At 44.3% G+C, this 26,648-nt stretch overlaps 1 protein-coding gene and 1 long non-coding RNA gene across 6 annotated transcripts in view; one reads left to right on the forward strand and one right to left on the reverse strand.

Moving 5' to 3' along the window:
- Window positions 1–26,648, forward strand: part of CCDC162 (uncharacterized) — a 165,506-nt gene that overhangs the window by 110,492 nt on the left and 28,366 nt on the right. For all 5 annotated transcript variants that reach the window (XM_070559199.1, XM_070559200.1, XM_008520826.2 and 2 more), the window contains 7 exons: window positions 2,209–2,347; window positions 10,175–10,328; window positions 12,095–12,190; window positions 15,539–15,694; window positions 19,903–20,132; window positions 21,061–21,199; window positions 22,389–22,509. In XM_070559199.1, the coding sequence (XP_070415300.1) occupies window positions 2,209–2,347; window positions 10,175–10,328; window positions 12,095–12,190; window positions 15,539–15,694; window positions 19,903–20,132; window positions 21,061–21,199; window positions 22,389–22,509 (1,035 nt within the window). The remainder of the gene's footprint in view (window positions 1–2,208; window positions 2,348–10,174; window positions 10,329–12,094; window positions 12,191–15,538; window positions 15,695–19,902; window positions 20,133–21,060; window positions 21,200–22,388; window positions 22,510–26,648) is intronic.
- On the reverse strand, window positions 15,411–26,212 carry LOC103551144 (uncharacterized). The gene is made up of 5 exons (XR_544946.2): window positions 26,019–26,212; window positions 22,961–23,033; window positions 21,859–22,427; window positions 19,750–20,935; window positions 15,411–16,720 (listed from the first exon to the last, which is right to left on the reverse strand). It is a non-coding gene; the product is annotated as an uncharacterized lncRNA (long non-coding RNA).

Here is a 26,648-nt window from a genome sequence, read left to right on the forward strand (position 1 = left end):
AAAGCCCAGATACTACACACTCAACTCAGGGTTTCAGGAACTCCCAAGGCAGACTAGGAACAAAGTGTCCCAGCTTTCAGTATTCACGTGGGGACAGAGCCACTGTGGTTCTTCTCTCTCTCTGATCTGGGAAAAGGCACGAGCACAAGCTCATCTTCTTCCTGATGTTTCCCGGTACAGGGTCCTACTCCCAACCCCAGCACCACCACCACATGGCAACCACCTACTCCGTCCTCATAGACAGGCTGCCTTTCCCACCCGTGCCTGCCACCTCCCTTCCCACCAAGCAGCATGACCCCACAGAGAAAGGGAAGCCAGAAGTCACAATCAGTAAACAATGAAAAAAGAGTAGTCCCCGCACCCACATCTGTGTTTTAGTGATAATGCCACCTATCAACACAGAACGGTTTTGCTGGGAGGTGGTCCTGCAGAGGTGCCCACATAGCAATATATAAACGATAATGGAAACAGTGAAAAGAGAAATATCACCTGTAATCCAATCACGCTAACGAGTGAAATACTTTTATCTGTACTCCCTTGTAGCCCTTGCCCAATGCACTTCCCATTTACATTTTTCAGAGCTTTAATCACAGGGTGTGTGCAACTTTACAGTCTATTTTCATCATCATTGCAGAGGATTATAAACACTTTCCACTGGTTGTTGCTTAACCTGACTGTGTATCGCATGTAGATCAAACACACTAGGCCTTGAACCAATGAGGCTCACTGACCACCCTCCACCCATCTACCACTAAAGTTCTTGGGCAATGTGCTCTAACGTGACTCTTCTCCTGGTGGCAGTTTCTTTTCAGCCTGATATGACCATCAGATTTATAGAGGAGTCATGAAAAGTGTGATGATTGGACCTACTTCTTCGAGGGCTGGAAAAATATCCAAAAAACATTTTTTTGTTGTGTATAAAACATCAAATGGATATGCCATCTGGGCTCTTCATTTTTTCCTAAGATGAGCATATATTCCAAGAGCATATATTGCAAGTATGTTAGCCACCATTCTCAGTCCTGGTTCTGCCCCGATCAGTCTCTCATGGATGGCTTCCTCACTCCCTCAATTCCTCTGCCTTCCATGTGGATATGTGGAAAGAGATCCAGTACTGGGCCAGGTAGAGTAGAAGGCTCCTCAAGTCTGGACGAGCTGTTGAGATAGAGTAACTCAGGAAATGCCTCGTGAGTCTCCCATCTCACTTCTGCCTAGGGCGTATCTGGCACAGCGATCAGTTTCCACAATCCTCTTCTCATAGCAGGATGTACTCTTGAGTAGAAAACTATCACTGTCCTCACAAGGAGTTGACAAGCATTTCAGATCAGCTGACATTCTGGTAGCACTGGAAGTCTGGGCCCAACCACCAGCCCCACCAATGTTCCCTAAGGGTTCATCATTCTCTTACTGTGCTCTCCCAATCTGACCAGTTCCTTCCCTGGGCCAATAATACAGACGCTAGTACAGCCATCTAGACCCAGGCCAGGTTCCTCTACCCAGCATTGAGTGCCCATAGGCCCCTAACTTAAATTTTCATCGGAAACACGTATAATTCTATTTATACTCAGCCTACTTTTGCTGTAAGGGTCCAAGAAATAAGCCAGTTTAGGATCTCCCACACCTACTTCTAAAATGATGAGACTCTCCTAGAAGGATATGTGTATGTGTGTATACACATATACATATAGGCGTATATATTTTTTGCTTGCCTCTGATGGTCTTGAGTCTTCTTTAATCCATGAGCCAGTGACAGGATGAGCCAGTGACAGAGAGGGCTGATTTGGATGGCGTGGCTATGAGAAACGAGTACTGGTTTACAATCTATAATAATTTCAAGCCCATAATAGATCTGCTGAGGCCTATACTTTCCCATTCCTTGTAATTTCTTTTTTTCAATCTATTTAGAGACTATAGCCTTGTAAACTTTAAAACTTTCTTCCAACAGCATGTTTTTATTCTGCTGAAAAGCAAAGCAAGTTTTTGTCTTCCTGGAGGAGGAAGGAAGGAAGGAAAGATAAATCAGACCTTGGGTTCTAGAACATAAGGCTTTGCTAGTCTTGCAAACGATATAATTAGTATACCCACAAACAAAGAGCGAGCAGTCCATTTAGGTAAAATGTTAGCTTTGGAGGTGAAATGATGGCTCCCTGGGTTAGCTACAGTAGCCTGTAGTTCAGACTGTCTAACTCAATGCTGTTCATCTTCTAGGGTCTGAGCTTCAAGAGCTGCAGAAAATGATTGACAGTCTCCAGAGTCCCCAAGATCCTACCCAGGTGTCCCAGGCCCTGCTCCTCCGAAGGGAGGTCATGCTTCTGCAGTTCGACGCTGCAGTGAGGCACCTCATCCGGTAAGGGCTGGGGCATTAATCCTGTCTAGCAAATTCTCCAGGGCAGGTGTTTCTGAGTGACCATGGTGGGAGGCCGCTCTTGGCAAGATTAGCTAATGAGCTTAAAATGGTCAGAGGCACAGGCTGCTCCAGGGCACTGTGGCTGCCAAACATGTTCTGCTGCAAAGGCCGTCTGTGCAGAATGTGTTCCTGTCAGATAATGATATCCTTGATTTTATTAAATGTGATTTCGATACTGTTAGTTTATATAACAATTGCTGCTTTCAACGTTCAGGTTGTTTTATGGGAATAATATTTTTTCTACCTCTGAAGATGATTCTTTCTAAGAGTTTTGTCGATTTTTTCCAGCCGTTATTGACCTTTTGAAAAAAACAGAATTTTCACTGCTCTTCTGGAGCCAATGGAATGGGCTGCCTGAGTTAAATTTATAAATAAATAAATTTCCCTCTGGCCTTGTAAGTGTTAAGTACTCTGCAAAGAAAAAAAAATGTTTATTTGGTTAATTAATCATGACTGATGAGAAAATTAGTTTGGATTAAGAGTACAGCATTTCCAGTAAAAATAATAAGTTTTGTATGGGAAAGAAAGAGGTCGGGCCTGAGGGTCTCCGCTTATTCTTAAATTGTCAAAATTAATTAACTTCCTTTGATTAATTCCCAGTGTGAGTATTCAGCCAATGAGGGGACCTCAGAGGGCAATGCTCTTTCCTGTGGATTATAATCACTTTCCACCATTAGCATGGGTGTCTGCAGAGAATGGAAATGTGAGAATTGTATTGAACTGTATTTTCTCTTTCTATTCTGCATTTTCTTTACTCTGAGCATCAAGGAACTTTGGATTTAGAATGTAAATTCAACAGGACAAAAAATCAGGGTAGGGGACAGCCCGGTGGCACAGTAGTTAAGTTCTCACACTCCACTCTGGTGGCCCGGGGTTCACGGGTTCAGATCCTGGGCGAGGACCTATACACCGCTCATCAAGCCATGCTGAGGCAGGTGTCCCACATAGAACAGAGGAAGACTGGGAACAGATGTTAGCTTAGGGCCAATCTTCCTCACAATAAAACCCCCAAAAAACAAAAATCAGGCTAATGCGTTTTCTTTTTATTGACAAACAGCTTTCTGAGGTATAGCTTAGTCAGGCAGGTAGGAGATAAAGGCTCTGACTGTCAGAATGGCGTTCATTAGCCCTCCAGGCTCTGAAACCCAAGTCAGCTTTGCAAGGAATTTACACAGGGTGAAGAAATAGGACTATGCTCCAGAAATCCTTCTTGGGATTCCAGCTACACAGGGTTCAGCTTGCTACTATTCTCCCAGGGAAGCCCTCTGCCTCCTCCAGGAATTGCTTTGTGGGCTCTCTTTGTCCCGGCACAGTCAGTCTGCAGGAATGGAGGGAACTGTGTCCTATGTGTGGTTTTGGTGTACTTTTCAGAGGACCTCAGAGGGAACCACCCGGGATGGTACACCCTCATTCATCGCATTTCCTCCGGCCTTTTTCCTTCAGACCTCTTCAGGATGTGTGTGTTTGGAATCACACAGCTAGTAAGTGGGAGGCCACAATTGGAACCTAGGTGCCTTTGACTCCAAAGCCTGAGAACCAGGATGGACGCCAGGCAGCAGTGTGGATAGAAAAGGAGACCGAGGAGAAGGCAGGAGGCGGGAGGAAGAGAGAAGCTGAAAGATAAATGTCATCCTTCTTGATCGCTTTGCTGCATGCTGAACCTGCAAACAAGAAGTCCTTAGATAATCAAAAGAGACAGGAAGCTTGAGGAAGTGTCCCTGCTCTTCGCAGAGCTCACCAAGTCTGAGCAAATATGACTGTTTACCCAGGGAACTTTTTACTTATGTAAACTGAAAGTTTCTCCAGAGTTTGAAAAGAAAGAACTGTACTCTTACGTGAAATCAGAGCAGCATGCTTCCGTAGACTGGGGGATGGGGAAGCATGTGGCTCAAGGCCAACAGGGCAATGCCCCACAAGGTCACCTAATGTCTGGCTCCTGCTTCTCTGTGGCACAGATCAGCTCAGGTTGCAGGACAGGTGCGTGTTTCCAGGGACAGAAGTTTCACTTTGCCCCTATTGACCTGCCCTCCACCAAGCTTGGGCAAGGGCCTGATGGAAGTTGGTGCTGTCCTCCTTTGGTGTTGGAATCACATTGCCCAGGGCCTGTCATTCACCTCTGGATATGTCCCCCAACCTGTAGGAGTTATTTATTAGCCAATTCAAGAAACGCCTGAGGATTGAGCTTATCTTTAATTTCAGGTGGATTAATCATTTGGGTTGAACGTAAATGCTTGGATGGTACAGTGGTTCTAATTAATCTCATCTATTTAAGTCAGAAGTCGACCAGCTACTGTCATAGTTCCCTGCCCCATTTTGTATGGCCTGTGGACTAAGGATGGCTTTTACATGTTTAAGTGCTTAGGGGAAAAAAATCAAGAAAAGAGCAGTATTTTGTGACACGTGAAAAATATATGGAATTCAAATTTCAGTGTCCATAAATATGAAGTTTTTTGGAACACAGCCCTGTCCATTCATTTATGGATTATCTCTGACTGCTTTCACACGACAGCTGCAAGTTGAGTATGTGTAACAGTGATAGTATGGTCCACAAAGCTGAAAATATTTGCTATCTGACCCTTTAAGAAAAAGTTTGCCACTCCGTGACTTAAAGAATTGAACTCCTTTGCACTTCAGTGATGGAGGGAAGCAAAAAATAAATAAACAAAGTCCTCAAAGGGACTCTATATAACAGAGCAAAACATATGGCATAAAAAATGCTTCTAGGGGCTGGCCCTGTGGTGTAGTGGTTAAGTTTGTTGCATTCCACTTTGGCAGCCTGGGTTCATGGGTTCAGATCCCAGGTGCAGACCTACACCACTTGTCAGCCATGCTGTGGTGGTGAGCCACATATAAAACAGAGGAAGACTAGCACAGATATTACCTCAGGGCTAATCTTCCTCAAGCAAAAAAAGAGGAAGATTGGCAACGGATGTTAGCTCAGGGTGAATCCTCCTCAGCAAAAAAAAAAAAAAAAAAAAAAAATTTACAAAAACCTCTAATCTGAGCATATTGTTGATTTCAGGCAGATTAGGGTAAAAAGGAGACACCTGAGGAAACAGCTTGACAGTCCAATCACTTCTTCAGTATACCTGGTTCAGGAAGACATCAAGCCGTCTCTAAAAAAGGCAACACCAGCTTCTTCATCCTTGAACCTTTGTTGATTCCCTCTTCATTTTTTGACTTTTAATTTTCATACTAATCTAGTTTAAGTATCTCTAAACGTGCAGATATTAAAGTGTGCTTCAGAGTTATCTGGGGATTTCTGGTAGATACAGAGAAGGCCCTGTGGGCTGGACCTCGCTCATGACCACGGTGCTGGTCCCCAGAGTCTGAGAAGTGAAGAGCCATAGTTTTTGCCTGGCCCCCTCAGGACCACTTTGCAGATGTTTTTTGTTAATTTTTTCTTCTTTATATCCTTGCCTCCAGGAAAAACTCTAACATGTGCCCTGTGAATTCTCTACTCCCTGTGGTTTGAACCAGCCTGCCTGGGATCCTGCTGTGGGTGGCTCTCTCACACACAAGATAACTGGTGTTCTAGGAAACCCTGCACTCCTTACTGACAGTAAGGCAGCTGGAGGGTGACAGAGCCGTTTGGGGAATTTGGCGCATCTATTCTGGTATTTTAGTGGACTCCTGGAGAGACCTGACTTTATTAGGGGCTGTGGTTGGCAGCTGCGCCACTGGCACAAGCAACAAGCCAGCTTTTTGTGCCTGTGGGTCTCCCTGCATTTTGAGTGCTGCCGACAAGCTGCGCTGGTTAGACGCACCCCAGCAGAAAGCACAGGCCAGGGTTTAATGACTGAGGATCCAAGCAGATGGTCCCAGGGGCTCGAGAGCCATTTTCAGTTTTTCGAAGGGCATGATGAAAAACGCATTTGCCAAAAACTTTGCAGGTGCAGAAAATGTCAAATTTCTTTCTTTCTTCTTTTAACTGGAATCATAAGAACTAAGTGAGATAAGAAGGAGAGGCAACTTGCTTTGGTCAAGTCCTCACCACGTACCAACTCTATGAGACAGAAATGATTTTCACCATTTTTACAGACGAGAAAATAGAGATTCAGAGATGTTGTTATAACTTGTTCCAGGTCACACAGCTTGTTGTATCAGAACTTACATTCATGCAGCTTGTCTGACTCCAGAGTCCTGTTCCTTCCTTTCTGTCACGTTTCTTCATCTCTTCCTGCAGTTCAGAGCTGGGGCTGGAGGCTGATGTGGCTTTGCGTTAAAAACAGGAAAACACTTAATGGATATTTGGTAGAAAAATCCTTCAAAATATGGGGTCCATGGAGAGGGAGGAAATAAAAGAGGATCTAGTGTTAAAAATGTTGGCTATCCTCTTGAGACCCCTTTCTTTCCACAGCATTACATTGTCCGGCTCCCTAATAAACAATACTATTGATAGAGGGAGATGGCTCCCGTGAAGGACAGTTATGTAGACTGAGGAATTAGGAAAGCAAGGAAAGGATAACCAATGATTTCATCATTGGGGTGCCTGTGATCTGAATTTGGTCTTTCTAGAGAGCATATCATATTCTATGATTCTGTGGCTTAGAGTAGCAGCCATATACACATCTGAACTATATTGCTATTATTTAATAGGCTGCAAGCAATAGACCTAGTATGTACACAAAGCTGTGTTTGGGCTCTAAAACTCTGTCAAGAATTGTGGTCATTTGTGGCACTTGGTAGTTACAAAGTTCCGCACAAGCTTGCCAGGATAAGAGAGCCTGTCGGAGTCCTGTGTTCTTTTAGGTGATGGTCAGCCAGGTGCAGCCACTAAAGGAGACACAGGAGAGACTCAGGAAAACAAAGTCTATTATACTCACAAGTCCTAGAACCAGGAGGCATGCCACGCCACACAGGGCCACATTGGAAAGCATCCGTGTCTGTGTCGGTTAGGAACAAAGAGAGTGCTTCGGCCATGGCCTGGAAAGGTGAGGCGGGGCAGGCTGAACAGTTTAAGATGGGCTGGTTTGAATAACTCCAGTGGGTTTGGAGCTGTAGGGATGGCGTTTAGTTACCCCTTAACTAGCCCTGGGATGACTGTAGCAGAGGAATATTGCTTCCTGGGGAGCAAGAGTCCGAGACAGGAAGTAGGGGTCTGGATTGGTTAGTTTGCATGTGAAAGGCACACTCCCTGCCCAGTCCTTTGAGGTCTCTAAGAATTGGCTAGCCCAGGGAGGGGCAGTCTCTCCCCAGCCAGGAAGCTTTTCTGCGATGTCAAAACCTAATAATAAATATAAAATAAATTTTAAAATATAAACAATGTAGTCAGGGATTGAACAAGTAAAATGTGAACAAAGCTGGCCCCAGAGGTTGAGAGAGAAATAATTCCGTGGAGTGTTGGGAGAGAAGAGCAGGAATGACGTGAAAGGAGCCAACCAGGGAGAGAGTGTGCGCAATACTGGGCTTCTGTGCTCTTGATTTGGGCTGAAAAGAAATCTTTCCATTAGAAGACTCTGCTTTTTGGTACCATTGTTTTAAGTGGATGCGTACAACCGATAAGAGCCATAAGAGAGGCGTGTATGGAGAAAGGACCTTGGGAGTTTAGAGGAAGGTCAGAAGCAGCCAGAGAATGAGCTCCGCCTTACCAGGCCCTCCTGGGCTGGAAGATCAGAGCCACATGGGACCCATCTTTGTGTCTTGGACGGTTCCTGGCACAGAGCCTTGTACATACTAGGTGGTTGATATATCACTGTCACATGGGTGTTGAGTGAATCATGAGTCCCTTGGCAGGGCTCATTGAGAATCATGAGAAAACATATGAAAGATATGAGAAACGGGAGAAGATGTTTATATATTCCTTGAGCAACTCCAAGCTCCATCCTTGAGCTATTAGGATAAATCAACTATTTTATCCAGGATCTCAGTGTATAACAGTACTCAATATCTTTTGTTAATTCTCATTAAAATGTGAAAAGACTGAAATGAATTTTGCCCCAGTACAATGGTTTGATGTGCAAATAGAGAGCTCCTTTCATCTGTTTTTGAACTTAAATTCATAAGCCCCTGCTTCTGCTGATGGCAAAAAGGTTAAACTTTCCAATTCCATGTCGTTCAGCCACATTTAGAGTTTAAAAGAGGTCAGTTTGACATTTAAAATCAGTTAATTCAAGAGTATCCCCTTTTCACTTTGTCTTAATTGCCTCCTATTCACCCTGTTGGTGAGGGTGGGATTCTGCTGTAAGGTTATGGGATGGCCGAACATGTGACACTGAACACTGGACACACGAGATCCACAGCAGTTTATTAGTAACATATGATCACAGCTCAGCAGAGGACGACACTACACGCCATGCAGGGCACAGAGTAAGTGTACTTGGGAACAGAGTGAAAAATCAGGGGCTGTGGGAGGCAGGCTTTGTAGTATCAAGAGGGTGTGGTACCTTCTGGATAACAGGAGGATGTGATTGGTTCGTTAGAATAATTTTGCAATCTGGCAGGGAACCGAAACTGCTGCTCAGGGATAAGCAGGGACTGCCCTTGTCCCTTTTATAAGGAAGATTGTTTGACTAGAGGACCTTACCTGTGGGAGCAGAGTGCGGAGGAGAACTTGTGGTTAGGCCTTTAGAGGCCCTCTCAATTTTACCGGATGTCAAAGAAGCACATAGTATTGGACCTTAATTTTAGGCCTTAGACCACACCCTTCCCCTCCTTCGTAAGTCCCTAGGGGTGCTTATAAATCATCCCGGCAGTTGAGGGGGAGCAGCCATCTCCCGCATCTCTTGTTGTGAATTAGCTGGTTGAACCCCAGATCTCTTCTGATTGGCGTGCTGCTCAGCACCCCACCTGGACACCCTCTTATGGGAGCTCAGGCACTCCCCAGGCCTTTCCCCAACACTTTGATTGTCTGCTAGTCTCTGGGAGTCTGCTTCATTTCCATCAGTGCTAAAATCTCCCTCAGCCATTGCTGATCTCCTTTTTGATGACTTGGGTGAAGCCCATGGAGGATCCAGGCAAAAGGTCCCTTCTGTTCTGGGATACCCTCCCCCAGCTTATCCTGTGTCAGCATCTTTTCTTAGGCATCCACTAGATCTAAGCTCTAGAAACAGTCTTTCCTTGTTGGCAAAACTCTTATTTCCTTCAGGGCAAGAAAATCATTGTAATTTATCATGCATACTTCCTTCTCTACAACTTATGGTATAAATTTCATGCTCTAGTCTTCAGGATTTTTGGTTCTTGATATGCAAAGCCAAGTTTTGTTCAAAACAAAACAAAAAGCTTTCTTTCCCAGGCTCTTATTACTTAATTTAAAATTTGGTTATACATATCAAGAGTTGCTGTCTCAGCTATTGGTCTTAAAAAAATCAGTTCAACAAACAATCAATACCTTTGTTCTAGGGCTACAGCTGAACTGCCCATTACAGTAGCCACATGTGGCTATTTAATTTAAAAGTTTAAATTAATATTGATTTGAATGAAATACAATTTAAAATTCAATTCCTCAGTCACAGTAGCCACATTTCAAGTGCTCAACAGCCACATGTGGTTAGTGGCTACCATATTGGACAAATATAGAACACTTCAACACTGCAGAAAGTTCTACTGGACAGTGCTAGTCTAGGGGTATCTCTACCCTTTCCTGGAGGGCTGTGAATTGTGAGAGTGAAGGGCAAGGTGTAAAGAAATGGGAGTGAGGGATGATCTCACTGAGGAAGAAACCTAATATCTCAAAACATTATCTTGTTACAGTCACTTTAAAGAAAGTTTTGAGCTTTAGAAGCTTAAGTAGCTACTTTAATTGAGATTCCCTCCATGTTTCGGTAGAAGAACATTTCTGGCAACTGGAAATGCTCCTGCTTACCAGTCTGTCTCAGATGGCATGTACCACGGATTGCCACCGCTGAGCAACTCTCTCGTGAAGAGCATTTTTGCTTCGCAGCTCAGCCTGCCCCAGCCACTGGATCCACGGAGCCCCCAGGTGCGTTGAGAGGTATTTTTATACCTATAAAATGTGTGAGGTGCGTAGGGGATTATGTCACTTTGTTTCCATTTGGTTGAAATTTTGTGGGGGCTCTCTGTGCTCTGATGCCCTTCAGTCTTGGTTGGCTCCCCTTCACTCACACGGTAGAGCAGTCTGGGCCCCCACGGCTGGCGGTTATTCCCAGTCAGGGTCTTTGCCTCCAAACTGCTCAGCAGTCTAATTGGAGCAACAGCTTATCTATTCACAGCTGGTAGCAAATCCCACACTTGCTCTTTTCCATTTAACAAATAATTATGACAGCAATTACAATATATAAATTATGGCAGCAGCTGAGTTTTGAACAGCCTTGGTTACAACATGTGTTATCAAACGTAATCCTGGCAGATATTATTGCTCCCAGGCACCAACAAAATTACTCATCTTCTACAACTAAAGAGTTTAAGATTCAGGAAGCTGGAGATCAGACTGCTGGGCCATCATGGCAGCACTAGGTCACAAACTGTATTAGTTATCCATGACTGCATAACAAATTACCCCAAGATTTAGCAGATTAGAACAATAAACATTCATTATCTCATATAGCTTCTAAGGTTCAGGAATCTCGGGGCAGCTTAGCTGCGTGGTTCTGGTTCAGGATCTCTCACAAGGCTGCGATCAAGGTGTTGGCTGTAGTCATCCCAAGGCTCTACTGGAGGAGGATCTGCTCCCAAGCCCACTCTCAAGGCTGTTGGTAGGCAGCGGAAGATCCACTTTCAAGCCTATTCAGGTGGGCTTCTCCACAGGGCTTCCTCACAACATGGCAGATGGCTTCCCCAAAGCAAGTAATTCAAGAGAGAGCAAGAAAGTGTACTCAAGATGGAAGTCATAGTCTTTTTACTACCTAATTTCAGAAGTGACATCCCATCACATTTGCCATTTTCTCTTTATTAGAAGAGAATCACTAAGTTCAGCCCACACTCAAGAGGAGAGGGAGTAAGCTCTACTTCTTAACAGGAAGAGTATCAAAGAATTTGTGGACATATCTTTAAAATCACCTCATAAGCCCTGGTTTTTTATTCCAAAACCTCCAACTTAATGTTTTTATGTTACAAAGCTAAGCCAAGTAATGCCAACTTCAACCCCATGTAAGTCCCACACTTCTACCTTCTCTAACTACAAGACAATGACTCCTCACCCTCATTTAGACCCAGAAGACAGGGTTGGACCATGACCATTGGGCCCATTCCTGCTGCCTTTGGGTATTGCCTGGAATTAAGCAGATGCAGGTGTCCTGGCTCCCTGCTACCTGATTCAGCTCCAACTCTAGGAGTTGTCTGAAGCCAGTACCATGTCTGGAAGTATAGAATGGGGTCAGGTAGACAGGCCCACTATATCTAGGACTGCATGTGGTACCACAAGGAGTAGGGGATGCCTTGGCTGTTGGATAGTGATGTGGAGAAGATAGAGGCCCATGTGTAACATTGTGACATTGGTTTTGAGTTGTTACCTAAATTTAGAGCACTATGGTGATGAAGGACAAATTTTTAAGATTCCTAATATTAAGAACATTTGAGTTTTGTGTTTAGCTACTTTCTGAAAAATCAGCTTAAAAAAATAAGATTATTACTCTCTCCTCTTGATGGATAGTCCCTGATAATGTAGAACTATTTCTATATACTAAATGAATCATTCTACCGTGTTTGGGGTACATCTGTATGTATACAGATGTCTATTACTTAAGGATATGCTACAACATTATCATGTTTATTATTTTGTTCTTTTAGGCATTTATGCTCTTCCCTTGGAGAGCATTTCTGGAAGATGGAGGAGTGTTTCCAGTTATGAGTTGCAGCCCAGATACCCTAGAATACAGTATGCAGGTAGGATAAGTCTTTCTTACTTGGTCATGGAGAGAACTGAATGAAGGCTGCAAAGCAGGTGTCACTGGGTCCATAGGTCAGATCCTCCATACTCTAGCCAGTGGTGAATAATTTATGAGATAAGCAGGGTGTTTGGTAATGAAGCTGTAAACCCAATGCCTCAAGATGAGTCATGTTTTCGTATGACAGAAGAGAATCACGGTCTCAACCGGTATTGGCCTTGGTTGTAGACTCAGCTGAACTTCCCATGGCCAGTAATAATCTGGGAAAGCGGCCATCCATCTAGCCACTCTCAGAGAAACTCCCAGGCTGGCAGCTCAGAGGCATGTGACTCTTGACCCATCTACAAAGCAGTGGTAGGAACAGAACTCTTTTTTTTTTTTAATTGAGTTAATGATAGGTTACAATCTTGTGAAATTTCAGTTGTACATTAATGTTTGTCATTCATGTTGTAGGTGCACCTCTTCACCCTTTGTGCCCACCCCCTACCCCACCTTTCCCCTGGTATCCACTAAACTGTTCTTAGTCCATAATTTTAAATTCCTCATATGAGTGGAGTCATACACAGATTATCCTTCTCTAGCTGGCTTATTTCACTTAGCATAATTCCCTCAAGGTCCATCCATGTTATTGCAAATGGAATGATTTTGTTCTGTTTTGCAGCTGAGTAGTATTCCATTGTGTATATGTACCACATCTTCTTTATCCATTCGTCTGTTGATGGGCACTTAGGTTGCTTCCACGTCTTGGCTATTGTAAATAATGCTGCAATGAACATTGGGGTGCACAGGACTTTTGGGATTGCTGACTTCAAGCTCTTTGGATAAATACCCAGTAGTGGGATGGCTGGATTGTATGGTAGTTCTATTTTTAATTTTTTGAGCAATCTCCATACTGTTTTCCATAGTGGCTGCACCAGTTTGCGTTCCCACCAGCAGTGTATGAGGGTTCCTTTTTCTCCACAACCTCTCCAACATTTGTTACTATTAGTTTTAGATATTTTTGTCATTCTAATGGGTGTAAGGTGATATCTTAGTGTAGTTTTGATTTGCATTTCCCTGATGATCAGCGATGATGAGCATCTTTTCATGTGCCTATTGGCCATCCGTATATCTTCTTTGGAGAAATGTCTGTTCATGTCTCCAGCCCATTTTTTGATTGGGTTGTTTGATTTTTTGTTGTTGAGTTGTGAGAGTTCTTTATATATTATGGATATTAAGCCTTTATCAGATATATTACTTGCAAATATTTTTTCCCAGTTAGTGGGTTGTGTTTTTGTTTCAATCCTGTTTTCATTTGCCTTGAAGAAGCTCTTTAGTCTGATGAAGTCCCATTTATTTATTCTTTCTATTGTTTCCCTTCTCTGAGAAGGCATGGTGTCCGAAAAGATCCTTTTAATACTGATATCAAAGAGTGTACTGCCTACGTTTTCTTCCAGAAGCCTTATGGTTTCAGGTCTCACCTTTAGGTCTGTGATCCATTTTGAGTTTATTTTGGTGAATGGTGAAAAAGAATGGTCAATTTTCATTCTTTTACATGTGGCTTTCCAGTTTTCCCAGCACCATTTGTTGAAAAGACTTTCTTTTCTCCATTGTATGCCCTCAGCTCCTTTGTCAAAGATAAGCTGTCCATAGATGTGTGGTTTTATTTCTGGGCTTTCAATTCTGTTCCATTGATCTGTGCACCTGTTTTTGTGCCAGTACCATGCTGTTTTGATTACTGTAGCTTTGTAGCATGTTTTGAAGTCAGGGATTGTGATGCCTCCCGTCTTGTTCTTTTTTCTCAGGATTGCTTTAGCAATTCGGGGTCTTTTGTTGCCCCATATGAATTTTAGGATTCTTTGTTCTAATTCTGTAAAGAATGTCATTGGGATTCTGATTGGGATGGCGTTGAATCTGTAGATTGCTTTAGATAGAATGGACATTTTAACTATGTTTATTCTTCCAATCCATGTACATGGAATGTCTTTCCTTCTCCTTATGTTGTCATCCAATTCTCTCAGAAAGGTCTTATAATTTTCATTATATAGGTCCTTCACTTCCTTAGTTAAATTTACCCCAAGGTATTTTATTCTTTTTGTTGCGATTGTGAATGGTATTGTTTTCTTGAGTTGTTTTTCTGTTAGTTCATTATTGGAGTATAGAAATGCTACTGATTTATGCAAATTGATTTTGTACTCTGCAACTTTGCTATAGTTGTTGATTGCTTCTAAGAGTTTTCCAATGGATTCTTTGGGGTTTTCTATATATAAGATCATGTTGTCTGCAAACAGCGAGAGTTTCACTCTTCCCTCCCTATTTGGATTCCTTTTATTCCTTTTTCTTGCCTGATTGCTCTGGCCAGGACCTCCAGTACTATGTTAAATAAGAGTGGTGATAGAGGGCATCCTTGTCTCATTCCTGTTTTCAGGGGGATGGCAGAACAGAACTCTTTAAGGAGGATTCATAAGGAGAATTTCTTTCAATTACGTGTTTTCTCCCTGATTATTAATCAAATATTGTGTTTTCATTTTAAAAGACAGAAAATATAGAAAAGTATTAAGAACAACATAAAAGTCAATCATAAATTTGCTTCAAAATAATATGGACGTGGGGAGTGACAGGGATGGGGCAGGACTGGCCATGGGTCGATGGTTCTTGGGATTGGGTGATGGGAATGATTCTGTTTGCTTTTGTATAAGCTCAAAATTCTCCACAAGCAAAAAGATTTTTTTTTAAGTAAAATAGTAAGAATAGTTTCTTAAAAACCAATTGTAGGGGCTGGCCCCGTGGCCGAGTGGTTAAGTTCGCATGCTCTGCTGCAGGCAGCCCAGTGTTTCGTTGGTTCGAATCCTGGGCGCGGACATGGCACTGCTCGTCAGACCATGCTGAGGCAGCGTCCCACGTGCCACAACTAGAAGAACCCACAACGAAGAATATACAGCTATGTACCGGGGGGCTTTGGGGAGAAAAAGGAAATAATAAAATCTTTTAAAAAAAAAAAAACCAATTGTAGTCTCCCACTAGGAGCCAATCACAGTTCATATTTTGGTTTATTTTTTTCCAGTATTTTCTCTATGCATAGATATATTTATATCTGTACTTTTAAAGGAAAGTTGATCACACACTATATATGCACCACATCCAGAAGCTGCTGTAAGGGCTGGGAAACTTGGACTTCCACACAGACTCAAAGTTCAAGGAGGACTTTGAGCTAGAAATGTTACTTTGATTTTTATGAATTTTTTAATAGTTGAGAGGGTGGGCTTGTAAACACAATTGCTCCTGGTTTTCTCCCCCAAAACCATGTGTAAAGGATACATAGAAGTCTTCAAATGGATGCTTTTATTTTGTTCTTTTTTGTGTTTAGCTGTGCCTGTGTAGGCTGAGTGACCGTGACCTCAAGGTGGCTCATGGGGAGCTGGTGGGCATGCAGCTGCTAATGGAAGATGTACTTCTGAGCAACTATCATAGGATCATGGAGCGCCCCCCAGGACAGCAAGCCTCACTGGACAGAAGTACACAGGTATTCTTGGTGAACAGTCTACATAATCAGCCAGTGCTGTAATTGTCCTGAAGGACGTTCCTATTTGGGAGATGGACTAGAGTGCCACATCTGCCCCACAGCCTCTCCCGGTGGGTCTCAGGACTGTGCTAATGCTGCTCAGGAGCAGCGATGAAGCAGGAGTAGCCTGTGAAAGCCACTCCAAAGTATCTTCTTTCACAGTAAATCTCATGATCAGCGTTATATCCATTTCTTTTCATTTTAAATATAGAACAAAGGTTGTGGGGGGTCCATTGAAACCAAATGGAATAAATACTCCAACTGGCTGCTTTTCCTTGTGAGTCATACATTTAGGACTGGAGTTGGAAGGACCAGAGGGGTATGATAGCTGCCTCAGGTGGACATCTCCAGCTTGGGCTCCTGTCTTCATCACTCAACTGGCCTGTGCACTCCTAGGCAAGCACCCTCCTGTGGACTTGTCCCTCTGAAGCTCTAAGATGCCAAGAGCCACTAGCACACCTAGTATCATAACTTGAAGCAATTCTGCACGTATCTGGGAACCACACAGAGACTTTGGACGCAGAGTAAGCTGGCTGGTGCTTCTATTTAAAGAGCCTCCTTTCCAGAGCCAAAATTTCTGAGAGATGCCTGCACCAGCCATCTCTATTTCCTTACCTTCCATCCACTCCCCAGAAACTGCCATCTGTCTTCTTCTCCATCTCACCACCGAGACCACTCTCCTCAAGAGCTCCATGGTCCTTGTCACTAAATCCCCTGGATACTTTTCAGTCCCCTTCGAACCTGATCCCTTGGTAGCATTTGACACAGTGTGTCCTTGAAGCCTCTCTGTCCTTGGCTTCCAAAGCGCAACTCTCTCCGAGTTCTCCTGGCACGTCGCTGGCCGCCCCTTCCTAGACTTCTCTGTAGACCCCCCTACCTCTGCCAATCCTGAAAATATTTGTTTTGGTTCTGTCCCCCTGCTACTATTACCTGGGCTGCATTTTGACTTCCACGGCTCTAGTCACTTTTACCTTTGCGGGCTCCTTCCTGCGTAAAAAAACATTAAAAGTTATAGTTTACAACTGCGTTAATACAAAGAAAAATATATTAATATCATATATTCAAGCACTTTCTTCAACCTAAATGTCCTTTTTTTCCGATTTTAAAAGAAATTAAAACATTTTGTGGGCCCTAGGTACTGTGCCTTCTGTGTCTAATCAATAAGTCGGCCCTGAATACTGTTAATCCTACTATTGGCGACATTTGAGATCTGTTCAGAGTACTTTATTAATTTCTTTAATCCCCACAATAATTCCATGAGGAAGGTGCTTTCATTATTTTCATTTTACAGGTAAGAGTACTGAGGCTCAGAAAGGTTAAGTGATGTGCTCACAATCACACACCTAGTGAAGAGACAAACCCAGATTCCAACCTAACCCTCTGGCCCTGGAGCTCCCTCATACACTTCTCCACTATGTTGCTGTACTCCTCACCCTCTCCCTGGGCAAATCCACCTACTTTTATAACTTTGATGACTTTACATGCAACAACTCCAAAATCTACACGTCCAGTCCAAATCTCAGTCCCATCAGATTCATACATTCAGTGGCCTTGTTCCATCTCAGAGACATCTCTGCTTGTTCCATCTCAGAGACAGTGTGTGCCAAACTGAGCTCATTTTACTGCCCTCAAATTGTTCCTACTTCCATTTTCCCTGTCAGTTAACCACCATCTGCCCAGTTGCCCCAGCCAAAAAATCTGGACACCCATTTTTGACTTCTCTCTATCATACCCCACAATCAGACACCAAGTTTTACTATTCTATTATTTTAATATTTCTCGAGTTTGTCTCTTTTTCTCCATCCTCCCTCACCAGCCCCTCCGCCAGTCCAAATCATCATCATCTCCTAATGCTGGGCCATGATCATAACCTCCAATTGGACTCCCTGTGTTCACTCTTGCTTCCTTCCAGTCCATTCACTGGGTTAATATTTAAAAATATTTAAAAACACAAACCTGATTATGTCACTTCCCTCCTATAACCCGTCAATGACTCCCAAATGCCCTGAGAATAGAGTCCAAATGCCTTAACTAGACCTTCATGACTTGACTCCTGCCCATATTTCTACCCTCGACTTCTTTGATTTTGTCAAATGCACTGTGCTCTCTCCTCAGTACCTTTGTGCAAGCTGGTCCCTCTGGTGGAAAACTTCCTTCTCCTCCCACTCTGCTTCATCATCTGATTAACTCCTACTTCTTCAGGTTTCAACTTCCAAACCACTCTTTCAGAAGCTTTTTATGATCTTCCACCTTTGAGTTGATGCCCCTCTGTGCCAATTAGGGAACACTTGCTATAAGTAAGAGGTTGTCCCAGTAGCCATGACTTAAATTAGAAAGTATATTAATCCAGAAACCTTCCATTAGATTTTCCTTGTGTCTTACTGGCTAAAGCTGAGTCACAAGTCCACTCCAGGTCAATTAGTGGAAAAGAAAGAGTGTTTAGGTGTGCCATCTAAATTCCACAACAGAATTAGATGCTTCACTCAGAGGGAGTATTTACAAAGCTGAGTATAGACCAAGTAGTGCCAAGATCAAGAAGCATGCTGGGCCCTTTGGTCCCTCTGTTGACCATTTTTTGGCCCTGTTTTTGATGGATTGCCATCTTTCCCTGACACTTCCACCCTCTCCTCTCTCCTGTTCCTTCTCCCATCCTTTAAAACACTTAGGAAGAGAAGACTTTGCTTAATATGTCTATATTAACAAGGTATTTGCTTTAAAATTATTTATTTTAATTAGTTTTATTTTATGATTTGTTTCATTTAAGAGTATTTAAATAGTCATAGACAATAGGAAGCACTGGAATTTATACTGCCTGTGAGTTAGGACTCGGGGTTTCCTGTCGCAGCTGTGCCATGAGTTCTGTGATCTCTTAGACTTCAGTCTCTAAAATTCCAAAGTAGAGGTGATGGATTAGTTCAGGACCTTTAAAACTGTGGTCTCAGAAGCCCTGGGTTCCTCAGAGGCACCATGGGGCTTTTTGAGCAGAGGGGGCCAACTGCCTGGCCTGTAGGCTGTCCCCTCCCCGTCCCTGTGCTTGGCCTTGGTCTGTTGGACACTTTGGGCCACCGTGTGAGATTTCATGTGCTGAAAGGTTTCTGAGGATAAAATAAATCTGGAAATGCATGGATTAGCTGATTGTTGAAGGGCAGGCTACAAGGTTGAGGGGTTGCCAGCTGTCTGCGGGAGCTTGCTCCCTCCTGGGTCTTGCTTGCCAACTCTTCCTCTGACCAACCCTCTTTCTGGCTGCCACACGTTTCTTTAGATATGTTAATTGCACTGATTTTGGATCCGGTTACACAAGGTGGTTGTTCTTCCTGTTCCTAGCCAGGGAAACTTGAGTGTCTAAGGTGCTGTTACCTGAGGCCCGTCTTGTCATAACATCATGATCCAGATTTGTCATCTTTGTCTGCAAAGGCAAACTCCTTTTCCTATGACAGAGGTGCTGTCGCCAGGCTGAGGGCCTGGACCCAGGTCCCTGTTCTGTCACTCTCTGGGTGGCCCCAGCACTCACAACACTGGCTGGGGGAGAGCAGGGACCTGAAAACCTTGCTCCCTCCACATCCTCCAGGGCTCACAGAAGCTCCTCAGCAAATACCTGTTTAAGGAAAGCACCACTGAATGAGTGAACAAATCTGAATGTTAAAGTAAAATTGACTATTGAATAATAAATTCAAAGTCAGAGACATGTTCTCTGCCTAACTTTTAAAGGATGAGGGGAGGAACAAGAGATAAGACAAACTTAAGTTTCCATTTCCTTGCCTATAAAATGGGTAAAATCCCCAATTTAAGGTTATATTATAGCTCTACCATGATGGGGGGTTAAATCTCGAGTGTGTTGAAGAGCACTTTCCAGAACTCAGAGGCTAAACCTGAAAGGCTCAATTTTTCAAAGGCAGATAAAATGTTAGTACCCAACTCAAGAGATTTAAAAACAAGTGGTGCATGATTTGATCAGAGAGCTGAGCTGCAGACATTTTCCTCCTTCCGTGTCCCGTCTGTTCAGGAAGAATGCTTACCCCTTCTAAGGTCTCCATGTGCCACGAGCCTGTAAGCCCTTCCTCCTGGGGAGAAGAGTCACTCCCCAAAGACTTCATTCTGTGGGGGCTGCATGTAAAAAGTTATCCTGTTGGTCCATGATCAATAAACAAGAATTTCTGTAATGCTTTCAGCCAGATTCACCCAGAGTGCCAGGATTCAGAAGTCAGTTCCACAGCAGTCCAAAGGCCTCCGAGCTGCAGGAGGGCCCGTGCAGTTCAGTGAAGTCTCTTGCTTTGCTGAGATCGTTTTTGGTCCTGTGGAAGCAGTTGGAAGTGCTAAAGGAGTACTGGGGCCGACTCAAGCTGCAAGGCCAGGACATCAATTCTGTCTCTCTCCACAAACAGTTCTCAGAGCTCTATGGGTGAGTGGTGCTGAAGGGGAAATTCACGTAAACCAGCGGAAACTGGGGTTTGGCAAACTCCTGCCCCTTGTTCTGAGGGTAAGATTTGGTCCATGAATCCTGGTACGCGCAGCCCCACTGAGCCCAGAGAAAGCTGGGCAATGTGTCTCTCTGACCAATGCTTTAAGGGAAAGCTGGGTTCTATTGATGGCGGGGACAGCACTGATTCCACTACGAAACACTGTATATCATCTACCCGGAGTCCTGTCCCTGGGAACTTGTGCTTTGGGAGTGTCTCCAAGGTGCTGACTCTGAGCTTTTTAGCTCCTAGGATTCCAGTGAGCACTGGGTGGGGAGATGCTGCTGCTGCGAACTCCTTGCCATTCTCTGCCTCATTAGACTCAAGTGCTGAGTCTCTGAGAGCTTGCTGCATTGCCGCCAGAGGAGTAATAGGGTGCAGCACAGGGTTTCAGGTGTGTGGAATGGTGGGGTAGTTTTGCAGCTGCAAGCCCCGTCTGGGATGACTTAGCCGGCAGGAAGGACACGTTGTCTCTGCCGTGTGTCTGTTACTAAACAAGCATTCACTAAGCAGCCACCCCCCATCCTGAACCTTACTGATCACAAGAAGGTTCACTTTGGTGGCGGAGTCTGAATTGTCTATCTTATCAATTATTATGGTCAGCTTTCCTGGTAACCACAGAAGGAGAAGACTTGTCAATATTTTGAAGAAGGAAGATTGAAATTAAATGTACCCAATGGGTAAAGGCCTCCAGATTGAATATTGACCAAAGGAGTGGCAACTGTGCTGGATTGAGATGTCACATCTGTGATGGGTTGGGAGGTTTGCACATGATGACAGGAAACACAACAGGAATGAAAATAATTGTCAGAGAATCTGGATGAGAAAAAATATGTTTGTTTGCTAATTTCTGTCTCTCTTCCTTACTAGAACTGACATTCTCTACCCCAGCATGAAAGCTATAGCTAGGCGGATGGGGAGAGAAGATGAATTTGAAGGACTGATAATAAGTAGTCAGACTATTCTTCCCCCTAAAGGAGCTTCAGAAATTGAAATAAAAACTCAGCAGGTATGCAGGAGTGGTTTTGAATTTGGCTCTGAAAATTTGCTTTATGGTATTAGCATATAAAACTACAGATATACCCAAGTGGTGTTTTTTTCTAAGAAGTTAAGTAGAAATCAAAGGTTTCTCAATCATTGAATAGGCTTGGAGAGAACTAAATATTTAAAGGCAAGTGGCGCTTTGATTAAGCAAATAACTACCCTTCATCTCAGTACTATAAATCTAGACTTTCATGTTTTGATTTTCCTCAAATTAAGATGCAGCACCACAAAAAAGACTATGCTACAAAACATAACCACTAGCATCTTAAACATAAAATCCAGCACACAAGCATCCCCCTGCAACACACACACCCATGGAAATGGAGTATTTAAAATGCCTCCTGCAATTGTTTTTCTGAGAATAAGACAACACCATTTATGCACCAGCCCATCTGGTGTGTGTTAGATGATCCAAGTGGAGAAGCTGTTTCCCCAAGTGTCTGTTCACCTTTGTCCTGGGATACCAGCTCCGCGGCTGTGCTGATTGTAACAGGCGACAAAGCTTCAAGCTGTCTGAGTGTCAGTGTAGAGATGCGCGTGCACTGAGCTTCAAGGAGAACTCAACCCCCCTCACTACACACACACACACACACACACACACCCAGTCCCAAGCCCATTGCTTACCCTCTGAACCCTGGTTCCTCTCTAACAGCTGGGGTTCTCCGACAGGGAGAAATGTGGGCTCCTCAAGCATCATGGATAGAGTAAGGGTTCACAGTTCCTGGAACAGTTTTCTCTAGGTCATGTATGGAATTTTAAATCTTCTCGTGAAATCCTCTTTGGTATCTAAATCAAGTTTCACACCTGAGGACTTTCTTATACTCACAGCTCGTGAAATTCCTGGCCACGTTTAGAGACTCCAAAACACACGAGGTCACCTCAGACATGGAGCACTTTGCAATTTAACGGAACTTAGTAAAAAGAGTTGTATTTTATCAATCAGGATGTGGGCCAGGAAGAAAAGATATCGGTCTCCAAAGAGCGGTAGCTACCCTCGCAGAAGCACTTGGGGGCCCAGAAAGGAACCCTGTCTGCTCCCCGCAGGGAGAGTAGCTGAAGGACAGGACGTAGCCCAAGGCCTTCTGCAGGAATTTGACTTAGGATCCAGGGTCTACGCTGCATGTGGAGAGTGACTTTCAAACTGCTTGCTCTAGCTTCAGAAACTTCTGGAAAATCTTGAAATTCATATGATCCTGGAGGTATTAAGAAAAGTTAACAGAGAGATATCACTGGTTGTATCAGAAAAGTCCAAGGAGCAGAGTACTCTCCCTACAGGTAAAGTACATTTATTTTATTATTTCACAAGATAATATTTATTGTTTTTTCCTAATTACAGAAGCAATCCAGGTATCCATATTCATGGTAAAAAACACTACAATGCCCAGAAAATGATATAAAAATCACTTTTTTAACACTTTGGCCCAGAGAGAAGTACTGTTAACACTTTGATATATTTCCTTCTACATAGAGGGCTTTTACATAGAAAATATTTGTTAACTTCAGCTCAGCTCTGCTGATTAACTCATAACTGAAATAAAGGTGAAATGGGGGGGGAAGCTTTCCTTATTTGTAATATATATGTGTGTGTATATATATATATGTTACATATATACGTCAAAATCTTACAAATAGATATATTTGGGGTGGAAGGGCAATCAAAATTGTTTCCTTTCATCTGAGGTCTAAAGCCAGGGTCATTTCATGGGCATGTGACCAGTGTACTCACGTAGGACTCAGGGGCACGTGGGGTTGAATGCTGTGCAGATGTTGTCTTGGAACTTTTAATGTGAACGTAGAATCTGTTTTGTAAGTGGAATCCGGTGAGTCCATGAGCACGCACCAAGGGCTTGGAGCCTCGGCTCACACACGTTCCCAACTCCCGCTGCCTCCCCACCTTGCCAGAAGGGGTTCTCAGCTGCCTGCACCTCTGCTCTCTGGCACCCTGGGCACCCCGGGCACCCCCAACCGCCCCCTCACCATCCCCACCCAGCAATCACTGCCACCCTCCACCCTCCACCCCAGTGGGGGCCTGAGCACAGCGAGGGTCAGGGTGAGGCGTGTGTACTTGACAGCGTCTCAGGGACCCCAGGCTGGCAGCACTATGGTGTGTTGGAGGGGTGACTCAGTGGGAGCGAGCCTGTTGCTCATCCCTGGGTACCCAGAATATCCCAGAAGAGAGGTTGCAATGCCCCTGGGGGTTGCCTGTCCACAGTGGGTTAGGGCAGTGGGCCCATGGGAAGGGGAGACATGGGGCTCGACTTTGCCCCTGGCAGGGCACGGGGCCTCAGTCCGGTACCTGGTGGGCCACATGCGCTCATGCACCTGGTCACAGAGAGGTGTCCCTGGGTGCCTATGAGGGCTGTACTTGCCCTGTGAGCATTCCCATGCCCAGGGAGTGCAACATTAAAAACAAATAAGAGCAGGGGCTGGCCCAATGGCACAGTGGTTAAGTTCACACATTCTGCTTCGGCGGCCCCTGTTCCCCAGTTCGGATCCCAGATGTGGACCTACATGCTGCTTGCCAAGCCATGCTGTGGTGGGCGTCCCACATATAAAGTAGAGGAAGATGGGCACGGATGTTAGCTCAGGGCCAGTCTTCCTCAACAAAAAGAGGAGGATTTGTGGCAGATGTTAGCTCAGAGCTAATCTTCCTCAAAAAAAAAATAAAAATAAAAATGAAAAAACAACAAACAATGAAAACACTATGACAGGTGAAGAGAGAGATTGCAGAAGAAAGGAGAACACTTTAAATTTTAGCACCTGTAATGGCACTTTTTCCTGCTTTTTGAACAGAGGCCCTGCATATTTATTTTGCACGGGGCGCCATAGATTATGTAGCTGGTCCTGTCTGAAATACAATGTCTACTCCTAACTCCTACTAAATCCACACCTTTGAGCTACAGAGGAGTTGTCTGACTAGCAAAATAAATTAGGATTTCCTTTTGAGACAAAGTCCACAGGCATCGTAGTGTTAATTTATAACCTCTGTCCTCGCCTAGGACATTGTCATTTTATCAGGGCTTCGAGTAACTGAATTCTGTAAACAGGGCTTTGGGAAAAGGCTGTGCAGTGAGAGGGCCAGCCAGTCCCCAGCTGGGCACCTCTGAATGTCACCAGAGAGCCGAGTGTGGTTGAGCTCCAGTTACAGCACATTTAACAAGACACAAAGCGCCTGTTGTTTGTGCTGTGTTTGCTGCATTGAGGCAGCTCCCTTCCGAGTCCTTGGAGTAAATCCACAAGCAGGCAGCAGGTGCAACCATCTGCACGTTGTTTTGGGGCTGTGGTTCTTATGAGACACCCGGGTTGGGGCCGGGGGAGGAAGCATCTTTGCTTCGCAGTTGTGCTGTGTGCTGTCTTGCGCAGGGTGACTGTCAGCTGTGCTTGGAAAGGGCCTTCAGTAAGGGGCCGGTGGGAGTCAGGCAGAGGGGAGGGGTAGAGTTATTTTTAATGGTGGTAAGGCTGATATTACCAAACCTTACTTTGGCTGGAGTATACTGGCCAATTCTAAACTCTTGTTCAGATTCTGTACTCATAAGACTTTTAAAATAAATACCAATAGGGAGGATGTTTTGTTGTTGTTGGGTTTTGGCTCGAGTCTGTTCCACATGACTCAGTGTGGAGGCCGGGTCTCCTCCTGTACTGAGTTCCCCCATGGCACATGATGGAGTCCCCACTGTGTGCAGGAGTGCTTTTACGTACGATTCTTCAATTTAGTCTTCCTGAGACCTCTGTGGGCTGGGTACCGTTGAAGAAGGCAATCAAACCTTGAAATCCTCGCCCACCTACCACTCATCTCAGCAGCAAGAAGCAGCCATAGCGGATGGGGCTTCCAACAGGGGCTGCTTCTTCATGCAGAGACCACCCTTGGTGGCCAAGGTTAACTTGGGGCTGGGGGGTCTTTCCAGAGGGAGTTGGGAATAGAGAGTACTGAGAACCAGGGGACACCATAGGCTCTTGTCCTTCCCTCGGGATCTCCTCTCTCCCTTTTGGCTGACTCTGGTTTCTGCATTTATACCTGCCAGAGGGGAACCCTCAGTCCTTCTCCCCTCTATCTCCTTCCCTCCTCTCCACCTCCTCTTGGGGCTTAATCTTATTATACAGCTTCGGAATGAGTCTGCACTTTGTCAGTGAGCATCCGAAAACGTGGCAGCCACAGCTGGTCCAGTGCTGCTTCTTGGAAGCTGAACTAGTGCAGCCCTGAGAACTTTCAAAAGCGGCTCCAGACATCGTTGTTCAGCCTCGGCACCTGCCTGAGCAAACAGACGGGCTCCACTGACTCAGAAAGGCTCTGTCATTCCCCATCTTTGACATTTTGACATTGAAGCAATTTTTAATTGATTTTCTAAATTTTTCTGAGCAGTTATAAGGTCAGCAGTCTCTAAAGTGGAGTGCATGCATTCCAGGGGTGTGGAAAGAACCTATTCGAACTTCTAAATAGATTAAGTCCATTTTTAAGAAGTCACATGTCACTCTCCACACTGAGGTGCCCTGAAGTGACCATGGGAAGAGAATCCACAAGCGAACAATAGGAAATGGTAGAGGTGACACTTCTAATGTGTGACGATAAACATATGCTTATCTTCAGCCGCATTACGAGGTTAAAAAAGATAACCAAATCACATCTGATGAGAAGTCAGACAAAAAATTTGAAGAGGTCGAGGAGACTATTGGAAATGTGGATTAAGATCCATTCTTACCGCTGATTAGCCTCACCCTAAGTACATCATGCTTTTCGACATTAGCCGGTGGTAGTATTGTAGGTAGTTACAAATACATAGACATACCTGCCTTAAAGGTGAGTGAACCAAAATGTTTCGCTTGAGGGAAGCACAGTCAAAACATTGACGAGAGCCCGGTGTAGGCCAGCATCTCCCCAGCAGGGTGCCTGGAACACGAGTTCCTCAACGTGTTAATGCAGTAGGTCTCCCAACCACCCTTCACTACCAGACTCACAGATTACCTGAAGCTTTCCATTCTCTTGGTAACACAGGCCGGCACAATACTCACTAATCACAGTCTTTGGGTTGTGTATGTTTACCTAGTATCGTTGATCATTGTTTTCTCCAAACCTGTTTATCCCGGTTTTACTTGTCATTGTGTTTGAGTAACTTAATTAAGTGTTATGTAAACCAATGAAATAGGAGTACAAAAAGAAAGAGATCTGTTCTATAAAAACTAAGTTGAGGGGCTGGCCTGGTGGCACAGCGGTTAAGTTCACATGTTCCACTTTGGCGGTCCAGGGTTCACCGGTTCAGATCCCGGGTGCGGACATGGGACTGCTTGGCACGCCATGCTGTGGTAGGTGTCCCACGTATAAAGTAGAGGAAGATGGGCATGGATGTTAGCTCAGGGCCACTCTTTCCCAGCAAAAAGAGGAGGATTGGCAGCAGATGTTGGCTCAGGGCTAATCTTCC

The sequence above is a fragment of the Equus przewalskii genome, chromosome 9 (genome assembly GCF_037783145.1).
Source record: "Equus przewalskii isolate Varuska chromosome 9, EquPr2, whole genome shotgun sequence".
Taxonomy (NCBI): Eukaryota; Metazoa; Chordata; class Mammalia; order Perissodactyla; family Equidae; genus Equus; species Equus przewalskii.